At 36.0% G+C, this 24923-nt stretch overlaps 1 protein-coding gene across 2 annotated transcripts in view; it reads right to left on the bottom strand.

Moving 5' to 3' along the window:
* Nucleotides 1-4925: 4925 nt before the first annotated feature.
* The window catches only part of PI15 (peptidase inhibitor 15), a 32305-nt gene continuing 12307 nt past the window's right edge, over nt 4926-24923 (bottom strand). For both annotated transcript variants that reach the window (NM_001396107.1, NM_204334.2), the window contains 4 exons: nt 14601-14719; nt 13946-14078; nt 13679-13794; nt 4926-10825 (listed from right to left, as the gene is read on the bottom strand). In NM_001396107.1, coding sequence (NP_001383036.1) covers nt 10690-10825; nt 13679-13794; nt 13946-14078; nt 14601-14719 — 504 coding nt within the window. In that variant the 3' untranslated portion in view covers nt 4926-10689. The remainder of the gene's footprint in view (nt 10826-13678; nt 13795-13945; nt 14079-14600; nt 14720-24923) is intronic.

The raw sequence follows: 24923 nt of genomic DNA, 5'->3' as shown, positions 1-24923 counted from the left end.
ATCTGTACATTTAAAGCAAGCTCCACATTATGATGTCTTCATTGTACAAAAACTTGAATAAACAGCAGGTGCTAAAGGAGAAATTTCCAAAGACTCAAAGTAAAAATTGTGTTTTCCATTTGCCTAGTTTGACTGAACTGGCACTTTGCTCCTTCTGATGTATTCTTCCCTTTTTGTAATCACTTTCTCACTCTTACATGCTTATATGCCTTTTGGAGAACTGGGAAGAGGTTGCAGCTTTAAAGTTCCTTCTCTCTGACTGAGATGAAATAATACTTCTTAGAGAGGTTTGGAAAAGCACAAGTCCTCAGATGAGTGGAGGAAAAATTCCAGCAAATGAGAAAAAATTTTCATTGATTTCAAAAGGCTTGCTGTTTGATTTCATAGCTATAGGTCTGTATAGTAGTAAACGCACCTAAATGGCAATGTTTAAGAGAATAGCTTCCAGGAAAGTATCACTATATGGTAGAGGCTCTGAAGTTATTAACATACAATGGAAACAGTGGTATCAAATGGGAAAAAAAAAATCTCTTGAAAGCAGCAAGAATCACAGAATCACTAAATGGTTGAGGTCGAAAGGGACCTCTAGAGGTCATTTGCTTCAATCCCCCTTCTCAAACAGAACCAAGATATCAAAAGATACTTCAATGGCATCAGCATCCATGGAACATGAGTGATAAGTTCTAACGGTGATAGAAAAGAGAGATAATGTCTGAGGGCAGATAGGCAACTTTGTTGGAAAGGAGGGGAATTACCTCCATCAAAAGCTATTCTAACTGCCATAAACCTCTCAGAAAGGCCTGAAGAACAGTGTCTTTAAGATAAAAAGAAAATAGCTTTTAAGGAGGAATAAAAACCTGAAAAGAACCAACAAAAGTGAAAATCTATGTATATATCAAAGGTTACACGCTACGGCTAAAACAATTTTTGACATGAAAAATCAATAATAATTGGATACAAATAGAGGGAAAGGAAGTCAAAAAGATTATCTTTAATTTTTCCTGAAGCATTCCTCTCAAAATTGCCCGAGAAAGAATGGGTAATTGAAGATAAGTAGATAAAAATCAGGGTGATATTATTTCTGTGAAAGAATACACAAATTACATGCAAGGCTTAATGAATAATGAAAAATTATAGAAACTTTAATAGAACATCAGTAAAGAACATCTATGTTTGTACTAAGCATGTCAGTCCATTGGTCTTAAGGAGAAAGTTTGTGTTTGGAAAAAGAAAAGCAAAACAGGTATGGAATTTGACTCTGTTTTCAAGGTGCAGAGGACCTTTCACTGTTGTGCATCATCCAGACAGGTTATGTCACATTTAGATACCCATGCCAAGTGCCTTCACCTTGAGCTGAGTTTCTAAAGGTATCTCTTAGGATTACAGCAATGGGAAAGATTTGTCCTCCCTAAGGCTCTTGAGTTGTAATGCAGTTTGAAAGGTGTTACATTCAGGACTTTTCCTGGAGCTTTGTCATACCGCTGCCAAGGCTGTATTGCTGTGAAAGTTTCATGATATAGTTGTGGAAGCAAGTGAAACAGATACCAAAGATGAAGAGGTTGCTACATCATCACAAGATCTCGCTGCAAGGCCCATTTGGTCTTGTCCAGCAAGGAAATAATGGTACCCTGGGGTTTCCAAAGACATTTGGAAGACACATGACTCTTGGAGCATCCCCATCCTTACAGCTCACTGAGCTATACGCTGTACCTATATTTTGATAATCAGCTCTCGTTGACAGCAGGGATGTTAAAAGAATAGATAAGACAGACACACAGTGGTTGTTGTAGAAAACAATGTGCTTACTTTTGCTTTTGATCATTCCTAAAATAATCAAATGGATATGTGAAAGAGGAATATTTTCCACTACCTGCCAGAGAAAAAATCCTTCAGGAGTTTGCTAATGCCAAATATTTTTCCATGTCTGATATATCAGCAAGATTCTGGCATCACCCATAGGAAAATAGATGACATGTCTATGCACAATCAACACACCCATAAGGAGACCATTTCTTTGTAGACTTCCATCTCAGTTATGTTTGGCATATACAATTTTTTTCACTGGAAAATGGAAAATTTCATTTGTATGCAGTGTAAGAATCAGAATTCGCACTTTCTATTGGGGAGGAGTGGAGAAGGTATCTAGAAGTGTATGCAACTATGGAAAGAGATGGAGATTTTGAGAAAAGGTAAAAACAAACAAACCAAAAAAAATTTCCTTGTGTTAAAAGCAGTAAACATAAGATAATTTTATATGGCAAGATCATCAGTTAGATCCTGTTAAGTATGAAGAATTTATCAACATATTTGATCCAAAAAACAAAGAAAAGATACAGAGACTCCTTGGAGAATGCTGCAGAAAAAAATATGCCAAACTTAAATACAACCAAAAGCATCAAGCCAAGAGTTCTACAGTGCCTGCATGACCACAAGGACATTAAAAGTTTAGAGTAAAAAAACAGTACTTAAAAAACATAAATACATTTACTCCTACTTGGATATTAACCCATCCCTCTCTGTTTTCTGTACAACATGTTTGTAAAATGATACAAGATCTGCAAATTCTTCCACCATGCTGTCTAATAAAGACAAATTTCAGTACATTCAGTTACATAGGAGACTCTGAATGCAATCTACATTGGAAAAATCTCCTGTCACTGCACAAGGTTCGTATTGGTTGTAACTACCGTCACTCACTGTTGCCAAAGTCTACAGAAAACTGCAAAACAGCACTCGTGGACCAGAAGTGTATGGACTGCAAAATGAGCAAGAAGTCAGAGAGTTTTGGACCTACAGACATACATTCATGGTTTTTTTTGGAAAAAAAAATGCTGTGGAGCAAGTCTAGTGCTAGATTTTGCAGGCTAAAATAATTCTGTCTTGCCTCACATGAAAAGAGGATTCAAAGTGATGGAGCTAGAGCTCAAGATGAAATCCTACACAAAGTAAAAAATGATATTAGCACTGCCAAGCTGAAGAAATATAATCTTAATTCTTATTATCCATGATGGATATATATTCATGTTATTTTCCATTACCTGTTTTCATGAGGTCACTGTTAAGTTCAGCTTATATGTAAAAACTGTAACTAAGATATAAATCTGCCAGTCAAATAAAAGGGACTATGTTAATGACATTGGAAAAAAAAATCAGTTATTTGTGTTGCCAACATGAAAGAAAATAAACTTAACATCAACAAAAACATAAAAAAAATATAAAATGAACATCTGTGTGCTTTCATAAAGAAGCTGCCTCTCTCTCTCTTCAATGCTTGGGTCAATTCATGTGTTTGGGATGCCACATGAATTACCTCCTGTGGATATATGGAATCGCCACTCTGTAGATACATATTGTCTTGGCATGGCAGACATTTTCTCCAGAAGAAAATAAACAAAACTGAATCCAGTAATTTACATGAGTGGATCTTAGACTGACAATAACCTCTGCACAATGAATGACAAAGGCAACCCAAGCTCAGGGCAATTACAACATGTGGAACTGCTACCTTCATACTAAAGTGATGCCCATTCCTCCTGTCAAAGTAAAAGTTAAGAGCACCTGGTCTTGTATCTGAACTGTGGACTCTGCAACTGATTTAAATTCCCACATCTGAGATCGCACATCCCAGATACATTCAGCTTCCATAATATGGGGGAGTCAAATACACATCTGCTCCTCCACATCCTGGTGCCTGTAGGTGGAAAATGAAGGTGTGAAGTTGATGGAAACCATGATGAGAAAACTAGGAGTCCCAGACTTGGGACCTGTAGGATCCACAGTGGTTAATTCTGTTTCAGTCTCAGACACAGACAAAAGGACAACTAGAGAAAATGAAAAGAATGAAGTGGATTGATTTGCCCCATAATTGTCTCCCCAAAAACTGCAGAACAATTCATAGTTCAAAGGAACGATGAAAGAGAAGCAAGATAGGAGAACAAGAAATCAAATCAAGCCTATCCAAAAGTAAGCAGTTCTGCAAAAGCACCGTTTTTTTTTTTGTTGTTGTTTTTGTTTTTGGTTTTTTTGTTTGTTTGGTTGGGTTTTTTTTGAGTTCAAATAGTACTGGGTTCAGATGAGGAAGACATGAGCAGCAACAATGAATATTGTTGGCCATCTACTTACATTTGATATAAACCCAGTACAATTGCCTAGAGAGTTAAAGCAAAAGCTGTGTGTACGAGTAAAGCAAAATCAGGATTTCATTTACTTTATCCCATGGGCAGGCAGATGTTCAGCCACTCCCAGGTAATCAGGGCTCATCACACCTAGCAGTTTCTTGGGAAGACAAATGTCATCACTCTGAACCTCCTCCCCCTTCTCCCTCTTTACTCCAACTTTTACTGCTGAGCATGACACCACACAGTATGGAATATCCCTTTCAGCAGTTTGGGCCAGCAGCTCTGGTTCTGTCCCCTCTCAGCTCCTCGTGCACCCCCAGCTCTTTGCTGGCAGGACAATTACCAGAAATAGAAAAGTCCTTGAGTCTGTACAAGCACTGTTCTGCAACAACTAAATCATCAGTGTGCTATCATGGCTGTCCTCATCATAAATCCAAAATACTTTGCCATACAGCTACTATGAAGAAAATTAACTGTATCCAAACCAAAGCTTGGTCACTGCCTTTGAACTGGGTTCTGATTTGTCATCTTAGCCAGAAGCACATAAGAAATCATCCCCTGACCACAGACTTGACTGGGTAGTTCAGACTTTCAATGCTGACTATTAAATGTCAGCATTTTGGAGACTAAAAGATGGATTTAAAGTGTGTGTCAGAGCTCAAGTGTATGTGTGCATACACACATATATATGTACTCAAACTGAATATAAATACAGCTCAGATATGTCTATTACCAGTTCCCTGAAAACTTATCTTCTCCAGGAAGGAATTCAACAAAAGAAACAACAAAAGATATCTCCAAAGAACATTAAGTGTAAATACTGATCATTTTACTTATTTATTTAAATGAATAGATGTTACAAAATAGAACAAAATGATGTACATTTCTTTATAGTTTCATAGCATCAAAAATTGAAACAAGGATACAAATTTATATCTCAGATATAACATGTATATAGCATCTTATGACAGTATGAAAAAATATTATATTGATACGTTCACTGTAAGATGTGTAACAAAACAAGCTTTCTTCTCTGAAAAACCAGATGCAATCCCATCCACTCAATAATAATAATTAAAAAATCTAAACAAGAAATGATGCCAATATATAATTCAAGGGAGAAAAGGACATTTTACTGTATAAATACTTAACATGTTTTTGGCTTGGGTTCACACAGAAAGCATAGAAATGTCATCATTTTCCAATCCTCAGCATTTCCAGTCCTCAGAAAAATCTTCCGTCCTTATTGCAGATAGAAGTAGAAAAGCAACTGTAAATGGTTTGTTTGTTAAATGAACCCTGCCTTTAAGCACCATTTTGATTACTTACGAGCACCCTACATGAAACAAGATGTTTAAATCCTCAGAGTTATTAGATTCCAATATTACCATTCACTCTTACGGAACAGGTTTTTTCCTTTAATAATTGTATCTAAGATGATTCCTGACTTACATGATGACATCCTGAAGCTATAATGAGTTTGCAGCATGATAAACAGCTGAATGTTTTGAAGGATTGCAGTTGTAAACTAAACATATAATCTGAGGGACGTTCCCTCACTTCTCCTGCTGGCCAAAATATCCCAAGAATAATTTATATGGATTGTCAGTACAAGGGATTTTAAAATAATTCTCTGCCTGATTGTCAAATGATAAGATTGCAAACAATTAAGGTATAGCAAAATCTCTTTCACTCTGAATTTTCTTTCTTGGCAGAATAAGATGATACTGAACCACAACAATTTCAGCCTGGTATTCTGACATGTCACAATCAGGTGAGCTCAGCAGAATGGGATAACTACTAAATTTTATGCGTGATTTTAAGATGCAATCCCTTGTAATATGAACAGAAGCTCCTTCTCTAACAGAAAATAAGTATATCTGAGACAAACTTAGTAACTGAATGTCACACAGCAAGAAAATCTTGAAATTACCATTAGTAATGATTCTTTTCTTCTGTCTTGAATTAACTAGATGGGCTGTTCTTATGTTTTCTTGCTTTTTGCTTTATTTTCTAGTGAAACAAAGCAGCTCAAGAAGTCTGTGGTTATTTCAGATCACTATTGACAGAGATTTAATGTTCCCCTTATGAATCCAAATGAGAAAGTTTGTGTTCTTTGTGACCATCAGACCAATTGTGGTCTAACAGAAAGAGCACAAGAATTCGCTATTTTGCACCATTCTAAAAAGCACATTAGAATACTGTGTGCTCAAATTCTATGAGATCATTTCATTCTTGAAGAAAAAATCAAGTGTTTTTTTTTTCTTGAAAATTTAACAACAAAGGACAAATTTCAACTGTAATTTGTAACTTTTATTAAGGATCACTAGAATTTAGTATCTGAGTAAGGCTGCTTCTCACCCTCTACATTTTCTGAACTGTGTCTGAAGTACTGCAGCTAAAAATTCATCAGACATCTGAATAGTTCTATCTTACCTCATACTCTTAGAACATTGTATGGTAGGTAAGCAACAGCCAATGCAATTTTGATTCACTACTGTATTTACAAATTACATAAAGCTAAGAACTAGAGGATTTATGTGATGAACCTCTTTTTTCAAAGCAAATGGACAAAATCACACATTTTTAAAATCAAGGTCATAAACTTAAAAAAAAACACCAACAATCAAACAAAATGTGTATGCTTGTTTTCAAAAGAACCTAACCCTTTTTGGAGTCAGACAAAATCAAACAAAAATATATATTAGCATTCTAAACCACAAGAGGGCATCCATGCTTGTAACTGGATCCTTTAAGGTAATATATAAGTATATATATTTACCTATCTATACTTCTATCTACATATATCAATATAGACATATTTATGATTTCCATTAGATCCTAGTTGTGGTGTAGACCACTTTTTCTCTCTGGAAATTTCCTTTTTCAGATTGCTGTGGTTTTTCTCAGTGTTGGTAAGGGATAGCTCTTGAAGTCTCATTTTGCTATTTGCAGATGGAATCGGATTTTCTCACTCTTACAAAAGTTATATCAAGCCTCCTGTGGTCTTCACTGAGTCCTGATCCAGCTCATCTCGAATTCAGAGGGGAACAAACTAATCTCAGAGAAGAGGAACACACAGCTTCTCAAGACTAAGTGTGCAAGGTCAAGCCTGAATTTTCTGAAGTCATTAATTACCCCAGAGAGAGGAGCTGGGATCATTCAAATCCGCTCAGCATCATTCTGAAATCATGGCTGTCAGAGGTCTTACTCTCTCCATATTTTTTCCCTCAGGCACCTCATTGTGATGAGAAGAGGATGCTGTTTGTTTTGGTTTTGAACAGGAATACATTTCCCTCTCTGATGCTTATAAAATCCTCATTAGAACCTGACACAACCACAGAAAGGAACTTTGAAAGCAAATCCACCCCAGTGGTTAATTATATGCTTAGTGGGAAAAAATCTCAAAAACACTGGAGTGTATATGGTAATATTAGAAGTAAACCTACTCTTCCACAAAAATAATGTATTACTTCAGCACCAGAATATATAGGTTAGCACCAAAAGGAATCAATTGCTACCATGACCTCAGATGTTTAAATGAGGCAAAAAATATCACAAGGAATATCATCATATAAAAAGCTGCACTCAGTAGTTCATGATATCAACTACCCCATTTTTACTCTTCTACCTCTCAGAGTGTTTTGAGAACAAATATTTTGACTTTATTCTAGATTGTGTATACTTTCATAATTTTGTATTTAGAACAGAACAAAAGTCTGAGCTAATTTCTTCAACAGCCAGACTGTTTTTAAAGGCACACTACTCTGCTTGGAAGAAGTACAAATATTTAAGGCTGTGAGAATAGAAAATGGGGTTAGTTTGCCTCAGTGTAACCTTGAACTCATCACGAGCTTTCCTCAATTCATATCATAGCAGATGCACTGCTGAAGACATCTGAACTCTTAGCACATTTCAGTACTTTTTTTTGCGGCACCACTTTTTGCCAGGTAATCAATCAGGCAGCCCTGATGCTGGCAATCAAAGTAGATCTTTCCTGACACTATCATTATCCAACCCAAGACAAAGGTATGATAGAAATCAGGGAGGTTCAGCGAGGCAATACAGAAATGCTTTCCGTAAACTACTTATGAAATAAAATGGAAGGACAAATTTTGCATTATAATCAAACGCCTGATTCACTGCAGTCATCTCCATTCAATGAAAATATTCAGCTAATGCTTGAGTGCTTGTGGCTGGTTTTATCAGGAGCTGCTCACATGAAATAGCTTATACCCAGGTCACTTTTTGCTGCTATCTATTACAGTGTGAGTAGTTAAATCCTAGCACCATTATGGGATGTTGTGGAAAACCTGCATACCTGTTTGTTAAAAGCAAAGTTTTCTATATCCACAGAAAACAAAATATTTCACAAAATTAAGGTATTTGTAGCAACTTAAAAAGTAACAGATACAATAACATATATACCCGTTATAATAATTTCAGCTGAATTACAGAATTATAAATTAATTTACAATGTCTAGTCCTGTTTGGAAAGTGTACCATATAACACACAAGCTGCAAGCTCCAAAGTGCATAGTTATTTATCAATAGACTTTCTGATATACGTTCTATGGTGTAACGTGAACTTTTGCTTATGCTCTGCTTCCTGTCTTGTATTTTCACATGAAAATGTCAAAGTGCACTGTTTTAGCTGTGCTGTCTTTACTCCTTGAGAAGAATTCTTATGTGGAAAAAAAAAATGTATCTGTCTCATGCATCTTTGTCAAATACTGTGCTAGTTGAGGGCTGGTGACCCACCTAGTAGTTTTGTCTCATAAGGTAATTTCTGTGTGTACGCAAGTATACATAAGTACATGTGTACATGGTTATATTTCACTCCCAAAACAGAATTCTACTCAAAGTATTTTACTGATCTCACACTTCTGAACCCAGGATCCCTTGAAACCAGAAGGAAAACCATATATATTGAAATTGTGTGTTGTTCCTTCAAAACATGGATACCTTTTTAAGACAGTGTACTTCTCTAGTTATTTTCTGGTCACATGGAGAAGCATCATTAACTAGAATATCTGAGCAGTCACAGAACAGTTGCTGATATTCTCTGAGGAATCAGACTACAGACAAATGAAGAGGGGCTGTTATATTTAGCAAGCTGTACAGTTCAGTCCCTCCACACGTCTTGATGCAGAAAAAGAATAGCTAATGTGAACAATTCCAACTTTTTATATAGCACCACCATGGTACTTCATTGCATGACAGACTGTCTCATACAAACACCCTCAAAATGATTCTCATAAAAAGAAAAAACTCTATTTCAGTAGTGTAATAGTTGTGGTAGACACTGGATTTCTTTCTTTTTATAATCTGTTTTTGAAGAAAACTAATTGTGCAACATTCTATCTTGAAATGTACTCTCTCTGTGAGTACATACTATGCATTCAGTTCAGATTTTGATAGAAAAGGTATAAATAATTTGTCTTTTAATAATTCAGATACTTTCAGGAAATAGTCACATATATTTTAAAGTACACTGTCGATTGCTTTAGAAATTTGGAATCTTCACTGCTTATCTGTATGAAGAAATAAATTTTTAAAGTTGCCTGATGAATTTTTAATATTTTACTTGGAAATCCTCTTACCCACTTTTAGGTCCAACCTGTTCTTGAAAATGTAAAGTGGATGAAATTCAGTCAGGGGAACAGCACATATACTGGTAAGATAATAGTTTGAAAGATGCAGTATGTATATCATGTACTGATATGCACTGCTTTGTAACAATATATTTCTGTACTTCCAGAACAGTAAAAATATACTGTGACAAAGCATATTTATACCTCAATGACTGTGTTCAGAAACACAGTAATACAGAGTCTGGCTGTGTTGATTATACCAGATATACATACAAAGTGATGTAGCTTTCTATCAACATCAGGTTTTATGCACATGATTGACAACCACTGCATCTTGGCCCATATGGTTTCTTATTCTGTCTAATTTTTCTGTCTGCACACAGGCATTGTTGATGATAGCAGCAGCCATGTGCTGAATTCTTGAAACACCATAAATGAATTAATGTTGTGCATGAGGTAGGTAATATCTTGCAGTTTCTCTTGCAGATATGTTTTCCTCTGCACAGTCCCACTGACATTGCAGATGAAAGCACAGGTATAAATGGGAGGAACCATTGGCAGCGTGAGGAAGAATTATTGCTTGACACTCCATTTTTAAAGCACAGTATTAAACAATGATCCTTCTCTTTCAAAACCTATTATTTTTAAAAGGACAGCATGTTTTAGGTATAAGTTGACAGTACCTTTTAATGTGCTTTTAATAGAACCTTATTTTCAGGAAGCTACTCTTGCTAAAATGAAAATGAGTTTGCTCTCCTTTACAGAATGTTAATCTAAAAAGGGCTACTGTGAGTCATAAATCCCAAAGAGTTAACAACTAATTACACTATACTTTGGAAGCTAATTATACAAAAGCATACAAAAAGGAAACATCAGAGTATTATTACAATATCTCTCTATATAAAATATGTGCAAAATTCAATATACAAGCTTCTTGTTACTCATCCAAGTTTTTTAAAAATAATGTAAACGTTAACTTATTTAAACCAATATAAGTAGTTTGATGTTACTCCTGGAAAACAAAGATTGTCGGTACAAGAACCTCCGTAGCTTGGAGGGCAAGCAGAGCATGGGACTCCTACTTTATATGGTGCCTCTCCAATCCAATTCCCCCTGAAAAAAAAAAAAAAAAAAGGAAAAAAAAAGAAAGAAAACAGAATACTTAGCATTTTGAGAACGAAGGAAAAAATATTCAGTAATTGTATTGTCTGGGTGATAAAGTGAATGTTTTTAGTGATATTCCATAAATGTATCATTACTGAAAACATGCATCAATCTATTTCTGGAGGTTACTGGCAAACATCAATCTACTGATTTAAAAAAGACAAGAGGAATATGACCATGTTGTCCCAGACCATATCCTTTTTATGTCTAGAGTGAATACATGATAAACAAGTGACTTTTGAATCCCCAGGACTAGGATATTCCAACGATTCAACCAGAAGACTTTGAGGAAAAGAAGCAACATAAGCACAGATGGCAACGTTTTCCTTGAGAATATTTTGTCTGGCAGTTATCTTAAAAGTTCATTATTCAAAGGTGGAAAGATGAACTGAGTGAATCAGTATCAGGTTTCACTGCCCTGGATCCAGATTGATCTGAGGTTGAATTCACAGTTGGAGTCAAAGAAAAGATGAAAAGTATTAACTACTGCAGTATAATAGAAATAACTTTATGTGGGCATTTATAGGGATTTCAGGTATTAATGGGAGGTTAAAGGCTCTCATTTGGTGAATGAAGATGTACAGTCTGTGAGAGACCCATAGGAAAGAAAGGGTAAAAATGGTAACTGAAAAATCTAGGTATGTCTGAAAAACCTATTGAGACTTTTAGGCGCTTATATAAATCTCCAGACTTTTAAAGATACATGCAGTGATTGTGACATCCGCAGGAAGTTAAAATTAAGTTTTTGTTTAACTGTTACGTCTCACTCGACAGAGATCTTTCCTCTAGTTTGCATGTGATGTGGTATAGCACTGAGTAATGAAATTATTTATAAAACATTTTCTCATTCTCCACCTCCCAGCCAATAACACTGGATCAAAAGCCCTGGTCTGGTTTGTGCCTTGGAAGAAAGTAGGAATCTCTCATATAATTTGCTCATTCCTACTTCTGTTCCAAATGGGTACAGCAGACTGAGTGTTCAGGAAATATATTTAGTTTGATAACAGATATGGAAATCCAGAAAGACGTTTTCTGAAAACTGATTTCTGCTTTATTTTCTGTACAATGCACACCTGATTTTTATGAGTTCATATTAGTTAAATAGGTGCAGGGCCTCTGTAAATTGTGTAATTATAATCCTAAAACTTTTTTCTTCTAATTTCAGAAGCATATATATTTTTCAGCATTATGACTTAGTATTAACTGGGAAAATTATTGGAATTCTAAACTTCAAATGTTTGCTGAATTCTAATTCTAGTAAGTTAGGAGGCTGTAATATTCAGCCTCTTCTGCTTTAGAGGAGCTTCTCGTACTCAGAGGGACACAGTCTTTACTGACTGACAGAGACTTCTGCATGTGTTCTCAAGGACATTAAGTCCACTGTCCTTAAACTAATATTTATTAATTCTTAAGAATATAACCTTAAATTAGACAAATTTATTCAGTATCCTTTGTTTTTAACTGTGCACAAAGTAGGTATGAAAATCCTGATTCTTCTGCCTAAGAAACAAATGTCTACTAAAAGTCTCCTCCAGAGAAAAAGCTTACAACTCCAGGCTTTGGTTTGCCTTTTGAGAAATATATTGAGATTTTTAGGCTGAGAAGATATAAATAGCATTTGGCTTTCTTTTATAAACTCTGATTTCATTTTTTCCAGGCTATAGAGCTAAACGTCAGGTTCAGGTTTTTTCTGCCTGATATCCCTCACATTCATTTCTTACCCGTCTTTACTAGTAGATATTAAAGATGAAAGTATGAAGAAATATTAATTTCCAAAAGAAAAGGTTTTGTGGTGGGTTTTTGTTTGTTTGTTTGTTTGTTTTTTGTCTTTTTTCTTACTAATTCTTAGCTTCTTTCAAGTTGAGGAGTCTTTAAAATCTTAAAAGAAATCTTTTACACATGTTACAGCTAGAATGACAACATACTTATGCATAAAATTTACCACAAATGGACCTGTGTCTGAACCAAAGTTTTGTAGAAAATGTGCTCAATTAGTTATACTTGGCTTTCTGTACAGAACTATGGTTCTACCTAATATTAAACAGTCAGAGAAATCAGCCATTCACACTATCCATAATGCTTCCGAAGAACTGGTCCAAACCAGAGCATAAGTCAAAGGTCTCCCAGATTCACAATTTATTGTTTCATTTTGCACCCAGACATGAGTTTAAGTTGTTGCCTAGGGAACACTGGGTGAAAAATCATTTCTATATTTCAGTTTTACACAGGTCACTGAACAGGTGTCTAATATAAGACCTATCCATAGGTCTCTATGACACATACTCTGATGGATGCAAATTTGGAAGGCAAGATGAGATTTGTAGAGACTGAACTTAGGTAAAAGGACTACACTGAGCTTAGGTAAAAGGACTTTATAAGAAATGCTAGGGCTGCCATTAAGCAGCATGGTGATAAGAAAAGGTTATCTGTGGGCAACAGTGTGGGTTCAGTCTTACCTACAGTGTAGTAGCTTACCTGAAGAAGTCTAGTTCACCATGAGTATACATAGCAGACTGAAGTAATAAGGAGCTAAGACTAAAGCAGACCCAACACATAGGAGGAGGACAAAGAAATAACAGTAGAAAATATCTTCTGTTCCATACGCATCAAGGGATTTCTTTTTTCTTTTGTATACTAAAGTCAAGCATGTGCAGCATATTCAAATATGATGTTAGTATGAATGAGCAGCATGCAGAAAAAGTACAAATAAAGGTCAAGATGCAGAAAAGGGTGTAAGCATAAGAGAGGATCCAAACATGCAGGCAGTATAAAAATAAACAATATTAAAAGAAAGTAACTCACTTTGGGGCATAGTTGCATACCAAGTAAACAGCTCGTCGCCAAACAGATCCCCAGACGTTCATATTTTGGCATGTGTGGATTGCGCAGCCTATACGATTGGAAGTGGCCCAAACCATCTGAATAAATATTCATTATTGGTGAAGTCCAAATTGAAAAGAAATATATTTATATATATACACATTTATATGAAAAAGAGCTATAAATAAATCACAGAAGAGCCTAGCTTTGGACAGTAGATTTTGAATAGAAGAATGCAATGTATATAACCTGTGTGTAATGGGTGCACATGGGTCCATAGCATCGCATGGGGCACCTGGGGTTGCAGTCCTGAGGATAAGGAAAAGCATAATCCTTCACTTCATCATACCATGGCTTTACCAACTGGAGAATAGATCGATACCTATGTTTGTTTGAAGACAGAAGGGAATATATTGTTTCAGATTTAGATATTTTGGAATTTTCTGCTGATAATTGCTGTGATGCAAGTGATGCAAAAATACATTTCCTAGTACATCATTATGGGCATAGCATTAAAGTTGGATATTGGGAAAAACTTCTCCAAAAGAGTAGTAAGGCACTGGAGTGGGATGGGCTGCCCAGAGAGGTGGCTGAGTCACTGTCCCTGTAGGGGACATGTAAGAAACATGTAGATGTGACACTAAGGAACATGGTTTAGTGGGCAATATTGGTGGTAGGTAGATGGTTGGGCTAAATCTTAGAGCTCTTTTCCAACCTTAATGATTCTATGATTTTATGATTCTATTATAAGAAACTACTCAGGTCAAGCAAAAATCTTTGTAAACAATAGATGGATATCAGTTATTGCTAGAACACTAAATGTTCCTTGCATCAGCCTAAGATTTGAATCTTAGAGGCCGTACAAAGACTGACAAAATAACTGTTCTGGAGGATATCCGCCTACCTTCCAGTTCTCACAGACAGGTTCTGGCCCAAGAATCTCAGTAAGTAGGAAGGTCCATGGTCCCAAATGCATGTAGCAGCCCAAGCCTCTGCAGATTTGGCAAGAGTTTCATCCCAAACCTGTCAAAATAAAGTACCATTAGCAGCAGCACAGGGGAAAAGAAAAAAATAAATAAATAAAGAGCAATAATTACAAGAATGTAAGAATATCTTAAGTATACGAACATAAACAAAAGATTTATAATCAAGGCAAAGACCTCTCAAATACAGACAATCATGGATCAGCAATCAACACATACAGGCAACAACTTCTGTCACAGATCTGGGCAGAATCCCTGCCAGCATCATCAAATTCATGTCCCTTCTTTGTACCTGGAAAAGCCCTTGAACAGGCATTCTCCTACCATTTTCCCTCCTATGTTAGTGAGATCTATGTGTGGAGAGGAATGAAATACTGGACGGGGCTCAACTGGAAGGCTAAAGCAAAGGAAGAAAGTTCACCGCAGGTATTACATACCTCACAGAACCCCAGTATTTTTGAAATAAGATTTCAGGAGTGGTCAGACGGTATGTGTGTGGCAGATTTTCATATCTGAGGCCACAAAGTCAGGAGAAAGGATTCCACAAAAACAAAGAAATGAATAGTTTCCAGGTGTAAAATTAGTTTCACCACCATCTTGTACATAGGAGCTGACACTGCTATCTGACTGGGTTAAAAAGATCAGAGGTTTGTAAGAGCTGATTCATCTTCTCGAGTTCTACTCCAACGGTAAGAACATGAGAAGTGAACTTAAACACTCTCTCCTTTATACACTGATGCTTGCTCACTCACATGCTTAGTTATAACTTAATGCATGCTGGAGCTACAGATGAAGAATAGCCTACTATTATGTTACATAAATTCTAGGCCATCTGTGTGTTTAAGTGATATCCAAGTAGGTCCTAAATCCTAAAATTAGACATGAATTTTGAAAACCCTATATGAACTGCTTTGGTGCAGGACAGTTTTAGTGAATTGAACATAGAAAGAAAGGAACAAAATGTAGCAAAATTTCTTAACCCACTGCATCTTTTTAAACACAAAGCTAAACTCGTAAATCTTAAACAGATACAAAATAAAGACTATGCTCTGTAAGGTATGAAATAAGAAGTCAGCAATAAACTTATCAAAGGATCAGGTGTCCCACAATATAAATATTTTCTGTACTTTGAGCTAATACAGATTTCCAAAACAATGAACTCATAGTTTTAAGATCCCAAGGCTGCAGAGTGAAAGGACTGACCACAGATCATAGACTAGGACAGTAATTCATGCCCCCAACTGCTCATAATTTGTGAAATTTCTCTGAGCAAACAGGAATAAAACTTTCCTAACATAGAGTGATTGAGGTATTTCTTGGATTAAAGCGGAAAAAGTACAACAGATATCAATATAAACCTTTAATGCAAATGATCAAATGATCAATTCAAGTTGAATCACTTCAGCGAAAGTAAGATGGATGTTGTTTAAAGCAGAGAAGGTTAACTATACACCTGTTCATCAAAGGTGCCAGAATGAAGTCAAAGCAAAAACAGACAAAATAGAGGAGAGTTAGGAAGAAGCATACTAAAAAGGAACAGTCTTAAGCCAGACAGTACTTTGACTTCATCTCTGAAAAATGAAGGGAGTTTCTTGGAGGAGTTAGAGATAAGCCTATAACTCAAGAAAAGAAGGCTAAGCTGGAGCACTAGAGTTGCTTCGGCACTGTCAAAAACCTAAGAAATGCTCCAGGGTCCAAGAAGAAGAAAACTGTGTACAGATATTTGTTCTGATTTCTATCTCTGTTATTAAGCCAATTATCTGAATGCATCCAGTACAAAAATAACCCTTTATAATCTCTGCAGTTTATCAGTGGTACCAAAAAGAGGGCTGAAAGAGGAGGCAAAGCAGGTACCATCATAAAACTGCGCATAGGAAGCTCTCCTGAGAGGCCAAGGCCACAGACAGTGCTTGGAGCCTTCCCAGGCCTGCAGGAATGGAGAAGCACATGAACCAGTGTGTGGGTCCAAACACAGCTGCCTGGTGTGCATCCATAAGGGGCAGCGCAGCCAGTATTGTGACACCCCATAAACACCCTCCTTTGCTGGGATTAATCATGCTTCTGGCATGAGTACTCTCTGCCAGGAGGCTGAACATGAGGTTTGCGTACTTGCTCCCAAGTGACCTGGCTGCAGTCCCACAATAATTTGAATGTGTACTGTATTTGCACAAATAGCACAGAGCTCCTGATTTTCACTCAGCATATTTTTGCATACTAAATTGCCTTGCAAAGCAGTGTGTTACTTGTTACAAAGAACTGCGAAGACTGGATTGAGTTTTCACCATTAATGCCCTTTCTAAACTGGGCATGTTTCCCTCTTGGACAGTGAGAGCATGTCTAGTCCACTTTCTTTAGCTTCATTTTCTGTTTCTCAGGAATTGTTAGCAGCATTAGATTGGGAAAGTTATAGGGGATTGTTTCAAACTCAGTTAAAAAGTGTGAGGTTGGCAAGTAAACATTACTGGGTATATAGTTCACTCTGCTTGCCATTATCTACTTACTCTTGACCACTCTCTGGACATACGAAATTTTTGGCAAAGAAAAGAGAGAGAGACAGAACAAGAAAGAGCACATAACCTCTGAATGAGAAATGAGAGGGAGAGCAAAGATCTGCAGTATCTCTTACTTCCTTCCACTACTTCATTAACAGGTTGGTGAAATACCCTTTTATAGAATCCCCTCCTGCTAGGTAATCATTTGTACTTCATGAGAGAGGGAAGTGTGCTTCACCAAGATCTTTTTTTTTTTTTTCTAGAAGTGATGGTCTCAGTCCATCTAGGATTAGCTCTAGTTCCTCTTCACAAGAGAAGGAAAATAATTAATTTTAGGCTGAAGCAGAAAAAAATGATTATCTCAGAATGACCTTAAATGTTCTAAACTGCAAGAGGCTGTACTGTTACTGCAGTCTTTCCAAAGAAGTTTGATTCTGAGTCAAAATTTGTTTTAATTTTTATCTCAGATCAGTTCCCTGTTTTGGCTATATAGGAGATCATGGCAAACTGATTTAAGGCTTTATGAACCCATGAGGCTTCAGTGCTGTACACACTCACAGAGAAAAAAAAGAAAAAAAAAAGATGCACAGAACTAGAAAAATATCATGAAAGTTGAAAATGAAGTAACATGAGGAGTAGTTTCCATATGAAGATAAATTTAAAAGTTCAAAGACATTAACAAAGAAGTTTAAAATTGTGATAAACAAAACTGTGAACTGTGTAATGATGGTCAATCCAGCCTTTCTATAAAACATGACAGAGAAACTTGCCTAACATGAAAGTAAAATTGCAAAAGAAAAAAAAGATTTGCATACACAGTGAGTTGAGATCTGAGGAGATGACTCATCCTCATAAACTAATCATGCAAATACGCAGGACCAGACTGCTCATTCGCTCCCCTGGGGATAGCAAACTTTTGTATGCTAGGTCCTTAGGTCCTTCCTGTGATCCAACATATAGATCCCTCCCAAACTATCCAGACCACTAATCTCGTTCATCATGAAAATCCTCTCCACCTTCATCTGGGTTTAACTGAGCTGTGAGGAGTTAAAAGCATCTCACCACACTTCCACTGGCAACTTGAAGTCAAAATCCTTTGACCAAATTATTTTTCTTTCCTCAGCCAAAGATTATTTTCCTAGAAAGTTGTCCGACTGTGTTCTTTACACAACTCCCTGCTAAACAACTCTTAAAACTCTTCACTTGAAATTTTTCAAGCAGACTGAATATAGATGAGAGGCCAATGCTAGGATATGGGGCCTTTCAATACCCAAGAGCACTTTCCAAGATCCTGTGAAGCTGTTGTGCAGTTTCTGTGCACTCAAACAGCACATGCTGGTTGAGTGTCAGGAATAAAATCTAAGCTTTAATTAAGTCAGTGGAAATTTTGCCAGCGAGGCCAGGATTTCATTCTAGATTGTTGATTTCTGCCCACCCTATAAACAAATAGTAAAATAAATTCTTGTAGAAATTCTCATAAGACCACAGGGAGCTTCTTTCCTTAGAGGAAACCTTGTAATGTCATGGCTCATACCTTTCTGCCTTTCTGTAGCTGTCTGCTGTTTTTGTCATTCTTACATAGTATATACATAGAGGGGATAGAGATGCTCTTTTGTTCTTTGTTGGAATATTTTTTAATACCATAGTGTTCCAATCACCACTGTCCTCTTAGGTAATAAAATTACGATGAAGCTGAAGAAACATTATGTTGAAGAAAAAAGAAAAGAAAATACAGTATTAAAAAGATGTTTCCACAACATTTGTAGAAGAATACCTTGCTATGCTTTTATTTGAGGTGTACATAACCATTACCTAATGGAACTGGACTTTAAAACAATGTCTACAATTCAAATGAAGAAGCTTTCTCTTTTGACCCTGTTTGACACACGTGTTAGGGGGGCAATTTTTGAAGCAGAATGGAAACTAAAATGGGGAGCAGTAGGGTACTTCAGGCAGCAACTTCACTATGTTATTTGTAAATAGAACACAATATGTATGTGTAAAACAGGTTAAATGGAGCTCTATTAATCAGTATCTTTTTTTTTTTCATTGCAAACTTTCTAACGGACTGTTGAATTACTGTAAATATATTGCTGCTCTGGAAACTTTCATGCTGCAGTAATTTTTCGAGAATAAACATCAATCTTCTTGATTATTTGATTACTATAGTTTTACTTGAAAAGTAAAAAGATTCATAGTTGTAAGTACAATATAGCAACTTTTATTAGCAAACCTAACAACATTTGTGAAGGATGGATACATGAAGTCATAGTTAAATTACACTAACTAAAAGAGAGTAGGGACTCAAAGCAGCATCATCATTGTCTGGAGACCACTTTCAGTGACAGCAAAATGAAGTCTCAGAATTTTCATGGTATTAAGGGAGTGTGGAATTTTGGATCTGTACGTTTATTTAAATGAGGGAAGGGGGATGTTGGTGTTACCTCCACTGTAGATATGACTACCTATGGGCAAAAAGATTAATGTCAGACCATCCTAAGAACTTTTTTTTTTTTCTGAAGCACTGCTTAATTCTGCTTTATGAAAGGTTTCAGTCTTTCTAGTGTGGCTTCACATGTTTGTATTGTGCAATTCCATGCAGGTTAGCAAATAAAAACTTTATCTTTTATAAGATCTGATTCAGGACTTCTACATATCTGTAGAGCTCATGACAGGGTTGCGTATTTTCTTTAAGTAACCTTAATATGATGGTCCAAACACAAGCTATGCAACATTTCTGACAGAAAATGAAATTAAAACATTGGGCATTCTTTGTGAGATGTCAGCTTGCAGATCACAGAGCTCCAGAACACAGTCCACCTCTCACAAAACTCAGTTTGGCCATCCACAGGATTGCCAGTACTTGGAAAAAAGTTTATGTCAGGTGATATCCTAAGAGATTTTTTCCATAGGTGGAAAAATCAGAAACATAATACACTATGTAAGTGCATTTAATGAACGATCATACTTTTCTGAATGTGTTGAATAGCTCAATCAAACAAGTGGCCATGTGTGACTGTTACTTTAGTTTTTTAATCACATGCCTTGAGGTTTTGCATTGCATTAGAGAGAATTTTTTAAACATTTTATTTCCTCATTCTGCCAGGGCTTTCTCTCATATTTTGAATGATGCTAATGAGTTCTAGGATGTTCTAAGTCACCCGTACTATAATTAGCTAAGTCAAGAAAGGAATTGATAAATGTATTGAATATCTCATTGATTCTTGATGGATGCTTTTATTAAAATAAATAAACCCCTACCCTTGCAAAGTTAAAAATCATATATTCTTAAATTGTTCTTATATATAGAAGAATGTTAATGACTCGTTTACTATTTCTGTGAGAGGATATAATCTCGCCATTTGAAAAGTAAGAATTTCTACATTTCACAGCTTTGCAATAGAAAAAGAAAGCAAAACATTGGTAGTCTATAAATATCTATTGTAACTCTTCAACATTGTCAAAAATAAAAAGGAAGAATTATGATTTTCAGTTTCCATGTACCTATCAGAGCAAAACATGCTCTGATTTTCTTTTTTCTCAGAAAGCAGCTAGTGGCTTCTTCCAAGCTGCTAACCAAGATCTGTTAGCTCTTTACTCCAGATACTTGCCCTACGAATGATGTTACATTTCATAGTACCTCCTTACTTCAAAAGCAAAAATACAGTACATGCAGGTAAAATGTTTATTTCAGTGTTCTTACAGGTAGACAAAAAAAATCTGATTCAAGCAGTGATATTTCCCAAGTAAAACAGATAATTATGCTGCTAATACCTTTAGAGCTGTAAAGGTAAATTTAAAACTAAATTTCTAGTTCCCCCACTGGAGACGCCACACCTAAGAAAATATGACTGATACAGTCATATCATATCCATTTGTAAGTTCTTGAAGTTAAAAATTAGGAAGTAGAGAGATTCACTAGGAGTAGTGAATACATAGAGTGAGAAAAAAAATCAACCTATCTTTTGGTAATCTGGTTATTCATTATGCAAGTATTATTGGAATGTGGATGACCAGTTAGCAGAAGATGACTTACATGAGAAGGCTGAAACAGTTTCAATTTAACTTTTCTTGATTTCTTAAATTCCAGAGCTAAGCATTAATGTTTTCTCTCCAAGGCAAAAGGATACCTCCTCTGTAGTTTACAGTACAGATTTCCACTGACATCCTGAGAAATATCTTACTATGGTAATATTTTTACATGTCTTGTTGTATGTAAGACACCATTACCAAAATAAATGTTAATAAAATCTCCTCTTCTGTATGAATATTTTGAAATTGTTACTTACAGCGATGGGTCACAAGAACTTGTGATGTAGAAAGAAACTGAGAAGAATATTTACTGATACACTGTACTATTTTCCTCATTTTGAATATCTGTGTCTAAACTGTATTTGTTATTTTATTTTTGAAGAACTCTAGTTTACAGCCTTCATTGTCACAAATAAAACATGGAAAAAACACGACTAGTAGGAACATTATGGTTTACTAGCAGAGATATTGCACAGCTAGAAGGGATGGGTTAGCTGAGGAAATCATAAAGTTTTTAACCTGGGAGCCTAGAGGTTCTGTTCATGATCATTTTAACGCATTCAAGCAGAAAAGAACTGTGTTTCCACTCCTTTGCTGTCATCATAATCCTTAAAATACCCTGACTTAAATTTACTGCTGGTAGCAAAGAAGCTCCTCTCACTCGCTCTAAATGTTAAATACCAGCAGCAGCCCTCAGTACTTTAGTGTGGACTTTGTTGTGTTGGTATTTTGTGTTGGCTTTTTTTCATATAACATATCAACTAGGACAACAATCTACATATTTCTCAGTGGCAAAGAAAGTGCATTATGCAAAGCATACATACCCCAGGAACTCACAGTCCTAAGAATCCTCCAGAGCACCCATCAGGCAAGGGCAGCTAGTCCTACTGCCAAGTCAACTGTGACGTGTCCAGCCTGCTGCCACCAACTACCAGATAGAGTGACAAGCTCCAGATTCAAGATCTAGTGCAAATCCAGACTGAACAGGTGAAATTTTTTAAACACTCCCCTATTCAAAAGAGTTTGTACTTGGCAGCAGTTCTATGATAAGATTGCAAATGAAAAGTTGGGATATGCAATCTCAATACAGCTGCATGGCAATAGTAATTTATATTTAGCAATAATAACAATAATAGAAAGTGGGATTTTATTTTTGTCAGGTTTGTCATCTTATTTGTCACTATTATGTGCTTACTGCGGACTCATATTAGTTCTTCAGGTTACTATTTGGTACCAATAGCAGTAATAAATCCACAGCAGTTCTCATACACCTTGGAAAGGTGGCCAGAGTAGGACCTTCTTCTAGAAGCAACCAGTGAAAAAAATAACCTTTCTAGATCTGAGTTCTGATTTTATTCTTCATTATCCCTATGCCTTTTGTTGTTTTTTTCCAGTTGAAGATAAGCAGCATTTACTTCCAGAATGGGAAAAAGTAGGAAAGAAGAAAACATCAATTAAAATCATTTCTTCCTATGGAAAAAAAAAAAAAAAAAAAAAAAATTGGGAAACTGAAGGATGAAATCTGACATATCCAGTCCATCTGTGCAGCTGCACTTCACAGCTGCTAGTGCAAATCCCAGAGAGGATTAGCAGATGTAGCTGCTACCCCTCTAGATACACAGATCTTGTCCTCATGGGTCATTCAGCCGTAGAGCCTTGCACTGACTGTACTGCTCACACATGCGGTACCCATTTCTCAGAAATCTCACAACAGCATACATGGCATGCAGGATTCCCTAGCACAGCTTCTTCCCTTCTCTGTTGTACAGCTGAACCTGCTGCTTTTTAAGGTCCAGAGACTTTCTGTAGGACCTCCTACCATTCACTACCCTTAATCTGGAATAAAGCTTAAGAAGAAAACCAACAGCCCCTCTGCCTGCTTGCGTTTTCAGCAAAGTGGCTGAAAGAGCCTTGTCTTTTTGCCTTTGCTTTTTTCAATACATACTGTGTGATGAAAACATGAGCTCATTGGAATTTATAGACAGATTTGGCAAACTTTATGTATTTATTTGGGCTCTGAGATCATTTGGATTCTAGGCACTCTCTCTAAGAATATGAATACTTTTTGCCATCAGCTGCCACCTGTTACATATTTTACTGTGCATACTATAATTGGTGCCTACTACATGTGCAAATCTTTTCCCAAATGGATTAGATACTAATTAGAAAGTTTACACAGAAAATTCCCAAAGTCTATTCTCTAAAGGAAAAAAGTCTCAATGGAAACTGCAGTTCTGTACTTTCCTCTTTTGCAAATGCACACAGGGTTAATACATTAAGCTGCTTGTCCAATACTCCACTGCATCTCAAAGTAAAATTATGCAATGTTTCACAGTCAATTTGCTCTCATATAAACAAACCTCCAAACATCTGATTCACACTTCTGAAGGGCTCAGTATTAGAAAGTCTGACTTACAGTGCTGAGGGCATCACTAGACAGAGGTCCAAGAAAACTCGCTGCCAGAAATTCTTTTCATATGAAAATCCAAGTCTTTATTTTACATGGAAGTTTGTATTTCTAGGTGTCTCTTTGGTCTAAATTCAAACTCGTATTATTTGAGGCTCAACCATTTCTAATAGCCAATTTGTTTCTCCTAAATGTTGCCCACATTTCTTTTCATGTTTGGCACAAGGCCTTTAAACAATAAGAAACAAAGAAAATTGGTAGGTTGTCAAATTTAATAACATTAAGCTTCCCTGATATGCTATTATTTGTTTAGCTTTTGGAAAAGTTAAATATCATAACTACATATCTTAAAATATTTAGTGCTTTCCTAACCTACTGCAAGGCTCATTTTAGTTGGCAAGAGCTTATCTCAGAATTGGTAACAAAAAGGGCCAAACTGTGTCCAGTTCCATGTCACCCTGACAATTTTTCATAAGTCTGAAGAGGAAGGTGTCTGACTTTTATGATCAATGTAGATTGTCTTTTCTCAAAACCACAAAATGTAAATACAAAATGTGTTATATAGTGTGTTTTTTCTCTTCTCTATGAAACCTATCTACATTTGCTACTTTTTGTTACAAAAGTATTAGTAAGTAATGGATTTTTTTCTTTAAAACAAAAATATTCCTTAATTTCTTTAAAAGTTTTTAAAGTTAATACTTATTTTCTAAGTAGCTGTAACTGAAAGATATGGCAGCGTGACACAAAGGAAAACAGATATCTTCTTATTTCTTCAGGATAAAGAAAAAGAGTAATAGTTATTTATTCTAATAAGAATACTCAATTTAAAAATCTTTATTTAAACACACTGATAGATAACACTGTACAGACAGAAATGGAAGAACAGTCCTCTCTCACTTGAGTTAAGACAGATCTCAGGGCACCTGTAAATGCATTTGCAGATGCAGATACCTGTGGCGAAGACCATTCTCTCTGCCCAAAAGCAAGTGGTTATCCCAGAGTTTACATCTTTTGCTGACTTTATGATACACATTTCCATAGGTCTGGATAGCATAGACTCTTCTTCAGATCTTCTTTTCAGATACAGAAGTAGGATTAAAATGTTGAGAGGTTTAAGGCTACTATCTTTTCCATTCATGTATGAAACAAAGCACTGTGTTTTTTGGATCAAGATTTCTGTGAAAAATGCCCTGTCTCTCTTTTTAGCCAAAAAGTTCAAGAGGTGCTACATTTAATAATAAAGGAATGTCTAATTCTGAGGGCACTGGGCAGGCTGCTTTTCTGTCATTACTAGGTTGTTTTTTGTTTGCTTA

The sequence above is a fragment of the Gallus gallus genome, chromosome 2 (assembly GCF_016699485.2).
Source record: "Gallus gallus isolate bGalGal1 chromosome 2, bGalGal1.mat.broiler.GRCg7b, whole genome shotgun sequence".
Lineage (NCBI taxonomy): Eukaryota > Metazoa > Chordata > Aves > Galliformes > Phasianidae > Gallus > Gallus gallus.
Note: the sequence above shows the minus strand (reverse complement) of the source record. Positions and strands in the feature narration are given on the sequence as shown.